Below are 18,209 nucleotides of genomic sequence, written 5' to 3'. Positions count from 1 at the left end.
GACACTCTTCCTGAAATACTGCGTCAGCTTCTGGCATCCACACTTTAATGCCTAAAACATCTGCCAGGTCTTCCTGCCAAACACCTCTAAGATCCAGCCTTTCTTCCGCATCCACATGGCTAAAGCTCTTACCCACGCTCTCCTCTTGCATTTCAACTGCTTGCTTCCTCTGTGGCCTGAACCTATTCTGTTGTACCGCTTTCATATCCATTCACAATACTGCAACGATAACTTCCCTAGCTCCTTGCTCTGAGTATGTCACTCTTCTTTTCGTTCCTCGCCTGGCTCCCGCTTCCTTGCTGCATCAAAGTACCTGGCTTCACTTTTAAGGTCCTTCACAGCCAATCTCTGCCCTTCCTGTCAGCCCTCATATGCTGCTGAGTTGCCAGTTCCTGACTCACCTCCGGTATTGATCCCAGCCTTCAACACTCACTGATTCAATTTTCAAATGAGCGCCTCTGCACTCTGTCCTCAAGCCACCCCAATGTGTGGAGGAGCTCCCCATAAACATCTGCACTGTCACTATGTTGCCCTGCTTCGTCTTGCTCCTTAGAACTGTCTCTGCTGTGATCCTTGCAAAACACTCCATGCCTAGGCTACTGGTGCAGTGGGGCGGTCGCTTGTTATGCTGACCTTTATTGTCTCATTGTTACCTAGTGCTTCCACCTGTCTTCTGCTTAGGTTGTCATCTCTCTGCCGCACAGGCTGCCTCTTATTCTGTGTTTGTACAACCCCCCGGCACCACGGAGCGCTGGTCCCTGGCTGCAGATACTACACCCTTCACTGCAGCTCTGTCTACATAGTTTATCCAAGAGATGGTTAACAGGTGACTAGATGAGTCTATAAATAGAGAAGAAGATTTCTGAGGTAGAAAGCTTTTTAATCTCCTGGGCAAAGGCGTAACATCCAATTGTTGGAAGCTGAAGCTAGATAAAGTCAGACTAGAAATATGGCCCAAATGTTAAACAGAGAGGGTTATTAAGCTTTGGAACCACTTACTCAGGCATGTAATAAATTCTCCATGACTTCAAGTTTTTAAATGAAGCCTGATGACTCTCTAAAAGGGAATGGCTGGGTAAAATTATACATCCTGGTGGTATTCGGGAGATCAGCTCACATGATCACAATGATCCCTTCTGGCCTGTGAAGTGGCTACCTGGAAATGCAGAGGAGTAAGAGGACCCTTTGTGCATCTATGGACCTGCGGAGATACCCACCTCTAGGCATGCATAGTTTGATAGGTTCTGTGCAGGCCTGCAATAGCCAAAGCATGCAGCCATTCTCGCAGGTACTTGTCCATCCATCTGTCTGAGTTGGGGGCTGCTGCCTGGCTGTGCTCAGGGCCTGCCCGCTGCCAGTGCAGTCCTTCATTGTGCCATGCTGCATGAGGCCACGAGAGCTGCTACTCCTGGGCATTCAGGTTGGTGCAGTGAGCCACATCTTGAGGCTACTGTGTCTCCGTCACTCTCTGAGCAGCGGAGTTCCCAGCCCTGGTTCTAACAATGCCCTGCATAACAGTGTTCTGAAAGCTGCAGTTTCTATAAGGTAGAGATATCGGGGTGACAGCAGAGAGGAGAAGGGTATTGGTATATTCTGTGTCACTGTTTCAGTTTACATTATCCCTAAGCTAATCCTTCCCACACCAAACTATGCAGCTTCATACCTTACCAAGCCCATACTTCTGAATGTAGACGAGAACTCTGCTGTTCCTTCACTGCCTGGCTGAAGCAGCGTGTAGCAGAGCTACACCCTGCTCTGTACAAGGTTACTGAACAGGTTCCTATTGCTATTGGCTTGTAGTCAATGGGGAGCCCAGCCTGAAAGAATTTTTTTTCCCCAGCCCCCCTCTTCTGGCCTTCAAACAACCCCTCCTCCAACCTCTCCAACCTAATCATCAGAAGTGGCTCCCCACAGATCAGAACACACCAACTCAAAGCAGTGCCAGACTCTGCCAGAACAGCAGAGGCAAAACCTGCAGAAATCTCTCCATTGCTACAATGATCAACGCCCTCCACAACACACCTTTCAGGATCCATGAGTACTACACATGCCTATCACAACATGTCTTGTATCTCCTCCAGTGCACTAAATGCTCCAACAACAACAATGTGGGTGAAATAAGACAATCTGCAGAAAAGGACCTGGGCATTACAGTGGATGAGAAGCTGGATATGAGTAAACAATGTGCCCTTGTTGCCAAGAAGGCTAAGGGTATACGGGGCTGCATTAGTAGGAACATTGCCAGCAGATCGAGGGAACTGATTATTCCCTTCTATTCGGCACTGGTGATGCCACATCTAGAGTGATGCATCCAGTTTTGGGCTCCCCACTACAGAAAGGATGAGGACACATTGGAGAGAGTCCAGCAGAGGGCAATGAAAACGATCAGGGGGCTGGAGCACATGGCTTATGAGGAGAGGCTGAGGGAACTGGGCTTATTTAGACTGCAGAAGAGAACAGTGAGGTGGGATTTGATAGCAGCCTTCAGCTACCTGAAGGGGGGTTCCAAAGAGGATGGAGCTCGGCTGTTCTCAGTGGTGGCAGATGACAGAACAAGAAGCAATGATCTCAAGTTGCAGTGGGGAAGGTCTAGGTTGGATATTAGGAAACACTATTTCACTAGGAGGGTGGTGAAACACTGGAATGGGTTACCTAGGGAGGTGGTGGAATCTCCATCCTTGGCGGTTTTTAAGGCCTGGCATTACAAAGCCCTGTCTGGGATGATTTAGTTGGGGTTGGACCTGCTTTGAGCAGAGGGTTGGACTAGATACCTCCTGAGGTCCCTTCCAACCCTGATATTCTATGACTCGCTATGCCCTCGAATGATCTCACACAGGAAAATAAGACAAAAAAGATCTATCATCTGTGGGTGAACTCTTTTCACAAAGCGATCACTGTCTACCTCTCCATCTTCATCTTCAAAGGAAACCTGCACAACCCTTTTTCAAAAGACAAGCTTGGAAGCTTAAATTCATAACTCTGCTAGGCACCAAAAATCAGGGACTGAACAAAGACCCTGGATTTATGGCTTATTACAGCAATCTGCAGCCTACTAACCGCCTCAGTCCTATGACTGCAAGGTACTAAGAAGCCACTCTACCTTGAATGGTCCGTTTACAATATGTGTTAACTATTTATGCTAAACAATCCGTTCCACCTTGTAGTTAGCTGTGGTGCATGGAGTACCTTTCCCAGACCAGACGAAGAGCTCTGTGTAAGCTCAACAGCTTGTGCGTCTCACCAAAAGAAGTTGGTTCCGTAAAAGATATTCCCTCACCCACCTTGTATCTTTAATAACATGAGAGTCTGGCAACAAGAGATGGTTTAGAAAAGATATTTGAGAAAGGTAGCGAGCCACTCATGCCCTTCAACTTGAAAGCAGCTGCTGTCTAGGCAGAAAATAGCCTGATTCAGCAAAGCACTTAGGCCATGCCTACACTGCCACTTATTTTGGCAAAACTGATGTTGCTCAGGGGTGTGAAAAAACACATCTTACAGAAGCAGAGCTGCATTAGTACAGCTGTGCCACTGTAAGCTCTCTAGTGTAGACGTAGCCTTAAGTGCTTTAAGTGCTTTGCTAAATCAGATCCGAAGCAATGTGGATGGACAACTTCTCCTCCTATGAGGCAGATAAGGTGATGCAAGCAACTTTAATGGCATCCCCTCTACAAAATAATTTCTCTAATTTACACAGCTGGCAAGGTTGATCCCTGGGAATGGACACTTAGGAAGAGAGAAGATAAATGGTTTCATGCAATGCTAGTCTGTCAATCAACCAGTATTGAGGCTGAAAACATGGTGCAATTGGTAACCTTTTTTGGACCTCATGACCCTCAAGTCTTGGGCAAAAGCAGGGATTCCAGTATTCTCCAGACCCAGGACTCTTGCTGCCATTGTTCAGTCTAGAGTTGTTTTTATTTTAATTGAATGGACGCCCTATGGGTGTCTTAGGGTCTGAATGTCCCCCAAGTTTAGGTTTGTTTGGATCTGGGACCCTTTTCTAATGATCAGTGCTGCCGGAACTGCAAAGGGGACCTGTCTGGGAAGAGGTCATTCCTGATAAGAGCTAATGCCCTCACAACATCTGGAGCATTAGGCAAAGAGCAAAAGCTTTGTTTCTAAAGGATATAACTGGTTAGTTGACCTCCTTTTATAAAATAAATCTTTCCTACTTTGGCTCATGTGCACGGATATAGACATTTAAATTCACTGGAACAGATAGGATGACATCCAGGAGATAAAGTGCTTCAAGAAATGCTCTCAAAGGAAGTTGTCATCTAGGTATTTTAAAAACCTTGGCCCAAAAGGGGCCTTATTTTCTCGCATGCCCCAAAACCTGTTTCTGTAACTCTCCACTCCCTAAGTTATCCGTGGGCTGGAGAACAAGATGGATGATTTTTGAAAATAGTAGAGTGTCATTCCTCAGGTTGGTAGAAAACCAAGAAACTCTATCGTTATTGTAAAAAAATGACAGCCAATAACAATAAAAAGAAGGTGGTGTTGTGTCGGTAGATGCAGAGGACAAGTCTCAGAGGCACACCATAGTTCCAGGGGCTGGACACTACATATGCGGTCAGTCGTCTAGGGAATATATTGTATTTATATACAGACTATTTCTGCAGGGGTTAGCTGCTGTTCTATACAATGAAACTCTCCTCATTGTGGAGAGGAGATTTTGACTTGGGTTATTTTGCATGCTAAAGTTCACCGTGGGGAATATCTTCCTCCCGCAAACTCTGCCAGGCCTTGGCTAACAGAAAGGTTTGCTAGCACTTGCTGCAGCAGCTCATGCTTTAAGATTCCCTAGGTCCCAGGTTTGACCCCTACTGCCAGTGACCCACAGGGGGCTTCATGTTACATCTACACCCACTCTGCTGCAGCCGGCCCTTTACCCTGCTCACTCTCTCTGCATCTTGCATGCACTGACTAAGGGCACTCTGCCCCCTCCCACCCTCCTTTGCATGTTCAGAAGCCAGCAAGAAGCAGCTGCTGCTGCCACCTAGCTGTTTGGCAGGGAGGTTGGAGTACCAGCCATACCAGTTCTTGTAAACAGACAGGCACGGCCGTCTCTGCACACTGGTGCTCTTGTGTATCGGGGTGCTGGAGTTAGAGGTGCTGGGGATGCAGCAGTTTGGAGTGCTTTTCCTCATATATGGGGTTTACAGTTTGGTTCAATGGCATTCCACACCCCCACTATACAAATTGTTCCAATGCCCCTGTTGCGTATTGCCTCATAGAGCCATTCCAGAGTGGCTCCAGAAATAGCACAGGGTCCATAACTACAGCTTTGAGGCTGGCTCTGAGAATAACACACACTTATTAATTTGCAGTAACACATGGTTCATAATCTCTTTAAATGTACAGTGTTTTTATGTAAAATCATTAAAAAGCTACATAATTAATCAACACCTTCCTCATGTTGTCAGGGACATCTGTGCATTTAGAGTGGTATTAGTATTCCGAAGTGACAAACCCATGTGTTAGCGTTCTGCAAAATCCCTAATCCAAGCCGTTCTGTTCTCAATTTCCATTCCACAGCAGTCTGGTTAAGAGGCCACATGCAGTCCCATTACCATTGACAACAGCAGCTGAATTCGTTACCTTGATGAGGTTATGCCCATGAAGCAGAATTGCTGCTGACTTACCACATCGATTATCTGCAGCAAAGAAAGTTGTAGCTCAACAATAAGAGGTTGGGAATCATTCACTACGGGGCGTTCAAGGCGATTGTAGTTCCTCAACAGTTCTCTGTACAGACGCCTTTGGTTTTCACCCTGCTGGGAAACTTTTGGAGGGGAAAAAAAGATGGTGACATAAATCATCCAGCCCGATCAGAAAGTAATTTTATTTTTGAATTCTCCATAGTTTAATTTGATTTTCTAAAACAGCGAAGCAGATTCCCAGAAAGTAAAGACCTCCTCAGGTTTGCCCATATCTAACACATCTTCCATTCTATGGTTGCATAAAACATTGTGCACTGCATGTGTTTCTATCACAGAGCAGCCAAAGAGCTAGGGGTATATAAGATGGCTAGGAATCTTTAGTGCCACATGACAAAATACGCAGCTGAAGCTCTTGACATCTCTCAAAGGCGGGAAATCCCACACAACAAACTGTTTTTAGATTTCACCGTTTCCAGGTGTTTCCTCTTTTTGGGGGGGCCAGGGGGGCGTTCAACCATATTTGTGTTTTAAAACAAAACATTTTAAAAAGTTAAAAATATATTTTTCCTGGCCGAAACTATTAGTAGAATCCTGCCTGAATTTGCAAATAGTTCTAGAGCACTGGAAAATACATTTTTTTTAAGGGAAAAACCAGGAGTCAAAAAAAACCTTGGCCCAGCTCTGAGTGGCTGTATTGCAGGGCCAGCTCTAGCCATTTTGCCACCCCAAGCATGGCGGCACTCTGCAGGGGGCGCTCTGCCGCTCGCCCGTCCTGCGGCTCTGGTGGATCTCCCGCAGACATGGCTGCAGAGGGTCCGCTGGTCCCGCGGCTCTGGTGGACCTCCCGCAGGCATGCCTGGGGATGCTCCACCGGAGCCGCAGGATCAGCGGACCCTCCGCAGGGACGCCTGTGGGACATCCACCAGAGATGCCTGCCCCCCTCCAGGCAATCGGCAGAGCGCCCCCCATGGCATGCCTCCCCAAGCATACGCTTGGCGTGCTGGGGCCTGGAGCTGGCCCTACTGCATTGTGTCCTGAAGCCTGAGAGCTGGCATTACATTGGCATTTATATGTGTGTTTATCCTATCTAGGATAACTGTGGAGTCCTTGTTATCACTGGATCTGATTGGGCCAGGCCCTCTGTGACCATGCAGTGGTCTTGGCAGTGCTCACAGGGGCTGGGCAGAATTGTAGGCTTTGTTCAGGGGAGGTCATAGAATACGAAGCTCATCTAGTCCAACCCTCTGCTCCAAGAGGGTCAGTCCTCAAACAGATTTTTACCCCCAGTTCCCTAAATGGTTCCCCCAAGGATTGAACTCATAACGCTGGGTTTAGCAGGCCAGTGTTCAAAGCACTGAGCTAGCCCTCCCCTCAGGTGAATGCATGCTATCGAGATGTTCCTGTAGGGATGCTGCAGGGGGTGGGAAATAGAGTTATCACTTCACTTCCCCACGTGCTAACTAGCATACCTGGCTTCCCTGAAGTCAATGCCCAAATTCCCACTGATTTTCATTGGGGCCAGAATTTCATACCAGGGGTATAGCAGCTAACAGAGTAGAGCTGTGGGAAGTGTTATTTCTGTCAATGTCTTCCCTGCTGCCCCTCAACACAGGCCTGTGCCAAACAAGCACAATCTAGCCCCAGAGAAATGGCTGATCCTTCTGAAAATCCTACAGCTCTTTGCTTCGATAATCTGCGTAGCCTCAACTGCCATATTATGGAATGAAATAGGGTTTTTAAAGTCCTTGTACTGGTTTTTTAACATCTACTTTCCTTGGGTGCTCCTCATTTGTATGTTATGAGACAGCGTAAATGGAAGCACCAATCTACCTTCTGAGAGTCATTCATAGTTTTGTATACCTCCACCATATCCTCCTCCCAATTTCATTTGTTTCTAATCTGTGAAGTCTTTCCAGACCTCTAATTTCTTTTGCTGTTTTTCACTCTGGATCTTTTCTCTTTCTGCTAGCAGTGCAAATCTTTTGTTTTTTTTTTTTGAGTTAGTATGACCAGAATGAAGCACAACATTCGAGAGGAGGGGGCTCCATTGATTTGTACAATGGCATTACAATAATTTCAGTATTGTACTTACACCCTGATCCTGCAAAGACTGAGCCCTGTATGTAAATTAGTTTCACTGGGACTATTCATAGTCATAAGGGTACATCAATACATTAAAGATTATGAGGCCCTTGGACACTAAGATAATGGCAGCCACATAAGTATCTAAGGCCTCTCTACACTGGTGAGGGCGGGATCAATCTAAGTTACGCAACTTCTGCTATGTGAATAATGTACCAGAAGTGGACGTACTTAGATCGACTTACTGTGGTGTCTTCACCGCGGTGAGTCAACTACTTCCACTGCCCCGTTGACTCCGCCTGCACCTCTCACGGCGGTGGAGTACAAGAGTCGATGGGAGAGCACTCAGGTATCGATTTATCGCATCTAGACCCAATAAATTGATCCCCACTGGATTGACCACTGCCTGCCGATCCAGCGGGTAGTGTAGACATACCCTAAAATAGATAAATCTTTGCAGGGCTGATGTCATAGATTGCAGGCTCTTCGGAACAGGGACTGAATTTTCATTCTACGAGGGTTCAGGGCCTAGTACAATAGGGGCTCAATCCCAGATTGGGGCCTCTGGGCTCTATTGCACTACAAATTAATAAATAACTATCATGATAATTCTCTAGTTTTAGTGCAGTGTAACTCCTTGGCTGCTTTTTTGATGATCACTGCACATTGAGCAGATCTTTTCATTGAGCTGTCAGCAATGAAACTAGGGCTTGTTCCTGAGTGATTACAGCTAATGTCTTTTTTTGGCAATCCAAATAAATTATGTCAGCCTGTGATCCTTTATCCGATTTTTTGTTAACAGGCTCAAAGAATCCTAGCAGACTGGAATCACAGCTTTAGTTACAAATGCCATGCCTGTTTAAGCCAGCAATATCATGTAGTCTTATACATCTCTTGCTAATTATTGTACCAATTAATTTCTCGGAGGCTGAGGTAAGGGAATCACAACAGAGTCTCTGCTCTGTATTTCCTAGAATCACTCTTAAAGTGGTGTTCGTTTTGTTTTTTGAGAGGTACACCTGCTGCACTCCTCTGTAGTAGCTGACTGAGAGAGTATATAGCTGTTTCATTCAAGAGTTCTGCAGGAACACACGATGATATCCTCTGATCGTGGTAAGCTATTTTAATTTAAATTGTCAGATTGCATCTATATCTCTTATGGTTGCCACCTTGGTCTTGGACAGTTCCACAGCTTCATTGCCTGAAAAGACTAGTTCAGAGTTAGATATCTTCACCAATGTCTTCTGTGCTGAACAGCTGTGCAAAGAGATTGTTTGGTTAGTTTCTATGTCATGTCTGGAATACTCTGATTCTCTTACTCATAGCTCAGCAAACCCACTGACTTTCTTGCAAGTTGCCATCTTCTGATATGCTTGAAAAAGATCTTATTTGGTTCACATGTCTTTGTCTATTTTCTTCTCAAATTCACTCTTAACAGCCTAACTTACATTTTACCTGCCATTACATAAGTTCCCTTCTATTGGCTTCACCTAAGCTCATAGACTCATAGACTTTAGGATCAGAAGGGACTAATATGATCATCTAGTCTGACCTGCACAAAGCAGGCCACAGAACCTTACCCATCCACTTCTATAACAAACCCGTAACCTATGTCCGAGTTATTGAAGCCTTCAAATTGTGGTTTGAAGACCTCAAGCTGCAAAGAATCCACCAGCAAGTGACCCATGTCCCACGCTGCAGTGGAAGGCGAAAAACCTCCAGGGCCTCTGCCAATCTGCCCCGGAGGAAAATTCCTTCCCGACCCCAAATATAGCGATCAGTTAACCCTGAGCATGTGGGCAAGACTCACCAGCCAGCACTCAGAAAAGAATTCTCTGCAGTAACTCAGATCCCATCCCATCCAACATCCCATCACAGACCACTAGGCATACTTATCTGCTGATAATCAAAGATCATTTGCCAAAATTAAGCTATCCCATCATACCATCCCTTCCATAAACGTATCAAGCTTAGTCTTAAAGCCAGATATGTCTTTTGCCCCCACTACTCCCCTTGGAAGGCTGTTCCAGAACTTCACTCCTCTAATGGTTAGAATCCTTCGTCTAATTTCAAGTCTAAACTTCCTAGTGTCCAGTTTGTACCCATTTGTTCTTGTGTCGACATTGGTACTAAGCTTAAATAATTCCTCTCCCTCCCTAATATTAATCCCTCTGATATATTTATAAAGAGCAAACATATCCCCCCTCAGCCTTCTTTTGGCTAGGCTAGACAAGCCAAGTTCTTTGAGTCTCCTTTCATAAGGCAAGTTTTCCATTCCTCAGATCATCCTAGTAGCCCATCTCTGAACCTGTTCCAGTTTGAATTCATCCTTCTTAAACATGGGAGACCAGAACTGCACACAGTATTCCAGATGAGGTCTCACCAGTGCCTTATATAACGGTACTAACACCTCCTTATCTTTGCTGGAAATACCTCACCTGATGCATCCTAAAACTGCATTAGCTTTTTTAACGGCCATATCACATTGGCGGCTCATAGTCATCCTGTGATCAACCAATACTCCAAAGTCCTTCTCCTCCTCTGTTGCTTCCAACTGATGTGTCCCCAATGTATATCTAAAATTCTTATTATTAATCCCTAAATGCATGACCTTGCACTTTTCACTATTAAATTTCATCCTATTACTATTACTCCAGTTTACAAGGTCATCCAGATCCTCCTGTATGATATCCCGGTCCTTCTCTGTGTTAGCAATACCCCCCAGCTTTGTGTCATCCGCAAACTTTATTAGCAGATTCCTGCTTTTTTGTGCCAAGGTCAGTAATAAAAAGGTTAAATAAGATTGGTCCCCAAACCGATCCTTGAGGAACTCCACTAGTAACCTCCTTCCAGCCTGACAGTTCACCCTTCAGTACGACCCGTTGTAGTCTCCCCTTTAACCAGTTCCTTATCCACCTTCCAATTTTCATATTGATCCCCATCTTTTCCAATTTAACTAATAATTCCCCATGTGGAACCGTGTCAAATGCCTTACTGAAATCGAGGTAAATTAGATCTACTGCATTTCCTTTGTCTAAATAATCTGTCACCTTTTCAAAGAAGGAGATCAGGTTGGGTTGGCATGAAACCATGTTGTAACTTGTTCCAGTTACCATTGACCTCAATGTCCTTAACTACTTTCTCCTTCAAAAATTTTTCCAAGACCTTACATACTACGGATGTCAAACTAACAGGCCTATAGTTACTCAGATCACTTTTTTTCCCTTTCTTAAAGATAGGAACTATGTTAGCAATTCTCCAGTCATACGGTACAACCCCCGAGTTTACCAATTCATTAAAAATTCTTGCTAATGGGCTTGCAATTTCATGTGCCAGTTCCTTTAATATTCTTGGATGAAGATTATCTGGGCCCTCCGATTTTGTCCCATTAAGCTGTTCAAGTTTGGCTTCTACCTCAGATGTGGTAATATCCACCTCCATATCCTCATTCCCGTTTGTCATCCTGTATTTTTCATTTTTTTGAAGGTTGCCTCTAAGGTTTCAATAAACTCTTGGGCCTTACCATGTGCCTGTCCATTCTATCTTGTTCCCATTGTTTAGGGGTAAGCATGACTCTGATTATGATTGCATAAGTGCTTACAATCAGAGTGGAAGCTCCTCACTTTTTTTGTCTCCTTAGCTTCGTTTAAACTGGCTTGTGTTTCCCCCTCTCTGCCCCCCAAAAGGTGCCCTGTGCTAGTGTTTGAAAATCCTTCTATCCACAACAATGTAGACTGTACTACCACTGTGGTCCTGTATCTTCATTAAACCAAGCTCTCCTGTGTATTACTTAGGACAGAGTCAAACATATCCTCTCCTCCTGCATCCTCCAGACCTAGCTGTTCTAGGAAGCAATTCTTTATGGGGTTGAGAAATTTCTTATCAAAACTGTACCTGTTAATATTTTGGCAGCTGAAGTCCTCCATTATTATCCGATGTTGTGTCCTGTCTCAATGTTGCACCATTGCTGGCACCCACTCAACTTGGAGACCAGCAACATATCCCAGCTATTATATAGCCCATTGTGTTGGGATTTGTAGCCATATGTATGTGCACATTTCATTTTTTATCTATGAAATTATGTAAATCTCCATGCAATTTGGAGCCTGTGGGCTCCTGGCAAATTGCCAAGGCAGCTGTTGGTGTCACAAACGGTTGGCCTGTCTAATCAGGCTGTCATCTCTTTTTGTTGCGGTAATCGCCGAGCATGAAGAGAGGTGAGATAGGGGACAGATTAAAATATATTTTTAAAGAAAAATTAGACCAGCATAGTCTTAAATACTCAGTGCTTCGGTCACCAGGGAGATGATTGGTTTTCTCTCTTCCTAAAACCTTGAAAACTCCATGGTATGAAGTCAGAATGAGCTAAATTTTGGCATTTCTCTATAACAGGAGGTTGTAACTTCTGGTTCTGGGGACTGGTAGTGAGATGCAGGGAGATTCTTCTCTCAAACAAAAATATGGCCCCTGGTCTTCGGGACCGAATCTTTTTTCCGCTGGCCAGTATGAAATTGCATCCAAAATAACTATTCGAAGAATGGTAAAGTTGAAAAGTCAATTGCTCAAAAGTGATGCCAGACATGAGGTGAAACCTTCATTCACTTCCCTTGTGCAGATGCATTGTGGTACAATCTTGCCTCACATGACACGGGAAGTGTGTAGCAGAACCAGGAATAGAAGCCAGAGCTCTTAGGTCTTGGTCAAGGGTCTTTAAGCACAAGAAAATGGCTTCTTTCACTGTCCATTGTATGCCCTAATCAGGCAGGGGTGCTATGGAAAATGTGATTATGTAATTAAACACTGTATCATAATGCATACTGACAAGGGGGCTGATTTCAAATTGTACAGTCAACCTTAAATCTGGCATCTCCTGGCATTACAATGTTTGACTTTGCAACATTAATGGCCTTTAACATAGGGTTTTTATTAAATACAATTTTTTTAAATAAAGAAAGCTGTAAAACAGTAATACCATTATATAGAACCACATTGACACCTGCCTGGGTTATTATCAGGAACTGAATGCAGGACTTTTAGATCTACAACACAGACTGCTACCATTAGAGACAAAGGAGTAACTGGTAGCAGTAGTAGGTTGTTATCCTATATGTGGACTAGCCTTTGTGGGGTGGGGAATACAGTACACGTTATACTAGTGCTTTACTTAGCCATTTCCCAGACGGCAGTAGAACAGCTTGAATGAGAATTTCCGGGTCCTAATCTTGGCTTTTTCTGTGCGGTGTGGTTACCAAGCACATCAGTTTGCCCTGTTCTTTCTATAAGGTTGAGTGGGTGGGACTATAGTCTGCCATATTATATCTGCATGTTTTCCAGCTTTGCCAGAAGTGCCCATGCCCAACCTTGCCATTACCGCATTGTGGGAACGATAGTTGTCTCCCTTCTATGGTGGAGGCATTAGGCCTGGCTCAAGAAAAAGGTCGGGCTACACCGAAATATTACCACCAGTCAGTAGAAATACTGACACTTTGGGCTGTTGCTGGCTTCCAACCAAACACACCTTCCTCTAGGCGATAGAGGCGACTGCTGCTGTTGTTCCCCACATGGAGCCAAGCACTGGGGTGCCTATGAGCAGGCTCAGAGCAGATGAAAGGTGGTGGAAGCTGGGAAGTCCCCTTGGTGCATATGAAGGCAGTGAGGCTGGAGTGTGCCCAGTGCGGTTGGAACATTCCGAGATTTTAGCAGCAAGACAAACCAAATCTGAGCATGTGCAGAGGCTTCTAACTTTGCCAGATCTGGGTGGATTTTCTGGGAGGAGCACAAGGCACCCCTTTGACCCTAGGACCACCCCTGTGCCACATTTCTAGTTTTTGCTCCAAAGCACAGAGGCACTGGAGCTCTTCAAATAAATGGATTGGAAAAAAGTTAAATGCTGGCAACAAAATGTATTTTCTCTTAACTTTCTTCATGGAAATGGCTGACCCATTTTTGTGATTTTTTTTTTTAAAGTCAGCCTCAAGCAGAGAACAAGCTTGGGGTGGGGAGGAGTCTGACAGAGTTATAAACAGCTGAAAACATTCTTATAACAGCAGCAAAGAGTCCTGTGGCATCTTATAGACTAACAGACGTATTGGAGCATGTATTCACCCACGAAAGCTCATGCTCCAATATGTCTGTTAGTCTATAAGGTGCCACAGGACTCTTTGCTGCTTTTACAGATCCAGACTAACATGCTACCCCTCTGATATTCTTATAACAGAAAGTGTCAGGCAACCTTAACTATAGGCAATGCTATAGGTAAAATAGACGATCCTAAAGGGTTCCATGGGGAGAAAATACTGACTGCTAATGGGCTCTTTAATCTAATGCCTGAAAGCTGTCGCTGGACAAATTTAAATTAGAACTAAGGCACAAATGTTTATCAGTGAAGGTGATTAACCGTGGGAACAAACTCCCAAGGGGAGTGGTGGATTCTCCCTCTTAATGTCTTCAAATCAAGCCTGGGAAGAAATGCTTAAACCAAACACAAGTAACTAGAGTAACTAGGTAAAATGTGAAGGTCTGTGATATACTGGAGACCAGATTTGATCAGCTAATGGTCCCTTTGACCTTAAACTTTATGAAGTTAGTAAGCAAGTGTGACAGAGTGCAGGGAGTGAGTAGGTGAGCCAGGACTCTGATCCCTTAGGCCACGTCTACACTACCTGCCGGATTGGCGGGTAGTTATCGATCTATCAATTTATCGCATCTCGTCTAGACGCGATTAATCGATCCCTGAATCGACATCCGTACTCCACCTCGGTGGGAGGAGTAAGCGGAGTCAATGGGGGAGCCGCAGCAGTTGACTCACCGCCATGAGGATGGCCAGGTAAGTCGAACTAAGATACTTCGACTTCAGCTACGCTGAAGTTGCATAGCTTAGGTCGATCCCCCCCCTCCCAGTGTAGGCCAGGCCTTAGAGGTCAATTAGTGCCCCAGGAGAAGCTGATTGGGACTAATGAACTGAATTGGCCCATCAGTCCAGGGCTGATAAGAGGCACAGGAAAGAAGTGCAAAAAGAGAGAGAGAAGGAACAGGACTAACTTTAATTAATTAACTGGCCTCCTAAGCTCAAAGGTTGTGGACTCAAACCTCTATAAGTGTCTCGCCGCTAGAGGGAAACAGAGCCGCACTGTGCTAATGTGGATTGTACAGAAAATGCTGACTGTCCTACTCTCAAATGGTGGTTCTGAGGCTTAATTCATTGGCGTATGCAAAGTGCTTTGAAGGCCTGGGGAGATGATGCAGTAGAAACGGTCGGTGGTGGTGCTACTGGCTCAGGTCACATTTAGTCTAGTATGAGTTGGCAGCAACAGCGTCCCGGGAAGAGCTGCCCTTTTGTGGTACTGCGTGTTGCATAGTCTCCTTAGGCATCCGGTGCTCTGTACCTGGTGGTTAGCTGCTTTGACTGTAAAGTTATTCAAAGTGTAACTTTGATTTTTAAAGCCCTTAAAGGTGCAGGACCTGGCTGTATCTGAGAGCCTCTTGATGGAGCCTTGTGCTCAGACAGCAGGCCCTATTTATGGACTGTACCACTGAGCGTTCCTCTCCCATCTGTCCGTCCCCCTTGTCTGTTGTGCAGCCCATTGAATAGGGTGCTGGGCTGGGATCCAGGAGAGCTGGGTTCTGCTTCTGGCTCTGCCTCTGACCTGACACATGACTTCAGGTAAGTCACTTTCCCTCTTGTGTCTCTACCTCCCCTCCCACCCGTTGTCTTGTCCATGTAGAAATAAGCGCTTTGGGGAAGGTGATCTCCCCCTCTGTGGGTACTGCTGCACTGCATGTAGAATACATACGGCATGGATATAAATAGTCGAGGAGCTGGTGAGGTGCGGCTTAGGGGAGTAAAGCCACACCTGAAGGGTGTGGGTGTGTAGGCAAGTACACACACTGCTCACCCAAGCTGTGCCTCCCCATCCAGGCTGCTATTTTTATCCATGTGGTGTCTCACTGCCTTCCCTCTGCCAGAGCCTTTCACTGACACATGTAGCTACACACCGCAGTGTGGACCCAGTGTGTAGCCACACATACGCTATGTGCCACCACCAGTGGTGTGTAGTGTAGACAAAGCCTGTGTCTGTGCTGCCCCCAGCACAATAGGCCCCTGTTCTTCGGTAGGCTCTTGAGGTGCTGCTGTAATGTGAGTTCCATCTGAATTTGGTAGGTGATTGGGCTTTTGCTCTGTTGGGTCCTAGTGGGCCTGGAACTTGCTTCTCCTTGAAATCCGTCTCGGCACATCCCTTCCCGCTTCTAAATAACATCTTTTGGATTTAAAAAAAAAAGTTAGGGAGTTTTAATCTGAGCTCTGCTGGCCATATCTATTGCTTCGTCCCTTTCTGCCCCACTTTTCTTTTTTTATAGATTCTTTTGGCAGGTTTTATGTGTTTAAGCTTTTAGAGGGTGATTTTATCTGAATGATTTCAATTGTGTCAACTTCCTTCCTTTTGCTTTGGCAGAGGAACTTTACACAGACAGTTATTACTTGATTCATATTGTTGGATATTGTCCAGTCCTCCCTGACTATTCCAAAAATATTCTTTTTCCTTCATTATATACACAGCCGTTACCAGGTCTCCACCAATTCCTAATTCTCCAGGCATCTTTATTACGTTGCTTTTGTTTGAGCAACATTTAGCTCTTAAAGCAGTTCCGTACTGAGCGTTCTTGAATCATCGTTAACTTCATTCCTCTTCCCATCACACTGCTGCTTCTCTAGTGTTTTATCTCCTGATATATTTATGAAAGCCCTTAACCCCTTAGGGTATCATTAACTCATTCTACTTATTTGCTGCCCTTATGTTTTCTGTACATGCTTTAACTGAGTCTACATATTCCTGTTGAATCCCTTCTCTCTTTCCCATACTTTTTTTTCTTTTTTCTTAACAATCAGATATTCTTAATTCCCCAAATTTTCCTTTCTTGAACATCAGGCTCATTATACCAACACGTATGATTTATTTGTATAGTGAATTCAGACATCACTCAGTATGATAGGAAAGCTTATACAGCAAGACAATATTAAGAAAACTAAAGAAGAACCTGTTTGGCATTATGGAAATATCATAAAAGCCCTTCTAGAATCCTACGGGTTATTTGCACTTACATATTTATCTTTTGGGTGGTTTCTCCATAGATTCTTATAGGGTTTCTAGTTTCCACTATGATGTTTTCATATGGAATAAACAAATGTAAGGATTTTTTTCTGGGATGTAAAATAAAGAATAATGAAACAGATAATGGGGATGATCCAGGCAAAATGGGAAAGTGTGGAGCATAAAATATGTTTTCAGGTCTGTCTGTTTTAGAATATTCGCTTTGAAGAAATGCAGCATATTCAATCCATTTTGACAGACATGTGCATGCATACCGTTTTCTTAGTGTATTCTGCAGATTTCTGGGAATGCAAAGCATGTCATTGCCATATGTCATTTAATCTCCCAAAATACCAATATTCCCATCTACTTTTGTTCTTATCTATAGTCAGTGGCATGGCATTTCCTCACAATTGCAAGCCCTTTCTTTTTTTAAGTCCTTTTTCCTTTGGATTTTCATCCATATTATATTTAAGACAAAGTGCCCTTCAAACTGTATCCTTGTTTAGAAATGAAAATTGTAACTCTCTCACATCAACTGCCTCATGATGCGTATGCTCTGTACTTGAGTATTTCTTGTCATTGGTTAAAATATCTTTCGTCTAGTTCCCTTTTGTATAGTCTTTGAGTCTAACCTTCAGATCTCATTAGATGAAGAAGGTGAAAAAATATTCCATGTGTTCTGGCCACAAGCAGTCCAACTTTGCTGGCATTTATACTGGAGTAAATGAGAGCAGAGGTTGGCCCCAGACCGCACTCTAGTGACTGGTTGTTAAAGGTTGTTTGAAGATGAGTCTAAAGGCTTCGGTTTAGCATAAATTTGGTAAAAACAATGAGGAGTGCTTGTGGCACCTTAGAGACTAGCAAATTTATTTGGGCATAAGCTTTCGTGGGCTACAGCCCACTTCTTTGGATGCATGGAGTGGAAAATACAGAAGCAGGTATAAATAGACAATACCTGAAAAGATGGGAGTTGCTCTACCAAGTGGGGAGTCAGTGCCACGAGACAATTCAGTTAAGGTGGAAGTGGGCTATTCTCAACAGTAGAATACTTTGTAGTGGTAATGAGGTCAATGTAATCAGGGTGGCTCATTTCAAATGGTTGACAAGAAGATGTGAGTAACAGAAGGGGAAAATTAGTTTGGAGAAATTAGTTTTTGTAGTGCCCCACAGCTATCACTCTGATACCTGTCATAGATTTGATGTGGTACAAAAGCAAAATAGCAAACTGATAAGATAATGCAGCTCATTATATAATAAAAAGACTGAAACAAAATTAAAATAAAAGTGGCCCTGCTGGAGCGATGCAGATGTTTTTAAATGCCAAAGCATGTTTGTGATGCAAATACAAAACGTGCATCGCAACAGAACTGAT

At 44.3% G+C, this 18,209-nt stretch overlaps 1 protein-coding gene across 1 annotated transcript in view; it reads right to left on the bottom strand.

Moving 5' to 3' along the window:
- Window positions 1-18,209, bottom strand: part of LOC115653706 (neuronal acetylcholine receptor subunit alpha-7-like) — a 95,208-nt gene that overhangs the window by 65,255 nt on the left and 11,744 nt on the right. Inside the window, exon 2 of the mRNA XM_030567272.1 lies at window positions 5,646-5,785. Within this exon, the coding sequence (XP_030423132.1) occupies window positions 5,646-5,785 (140 nt within the window). The remainder of the gene's footprint in view (window positions 1-5,645; window positions 5,786-18,209) is intronic.

This window comes from Gopherus evgoodei, chromosome 6 (genome assembly GCF_007399415.2).
Source record: "Gopherus evgoodei ecotype Sinaloan lineage chromosome 6, rGopEvg1_v1.p, whole genome shotgun sequence".
Taxonomy (NCBI): Eukaryota; Metazoa; Chordata; order Testudines; family Testudinidae; genus Gopherus; species Gopherus evgoodei.
This window is presented reverse-complemented; position numbering and strand designations above follow the sequence as displayed.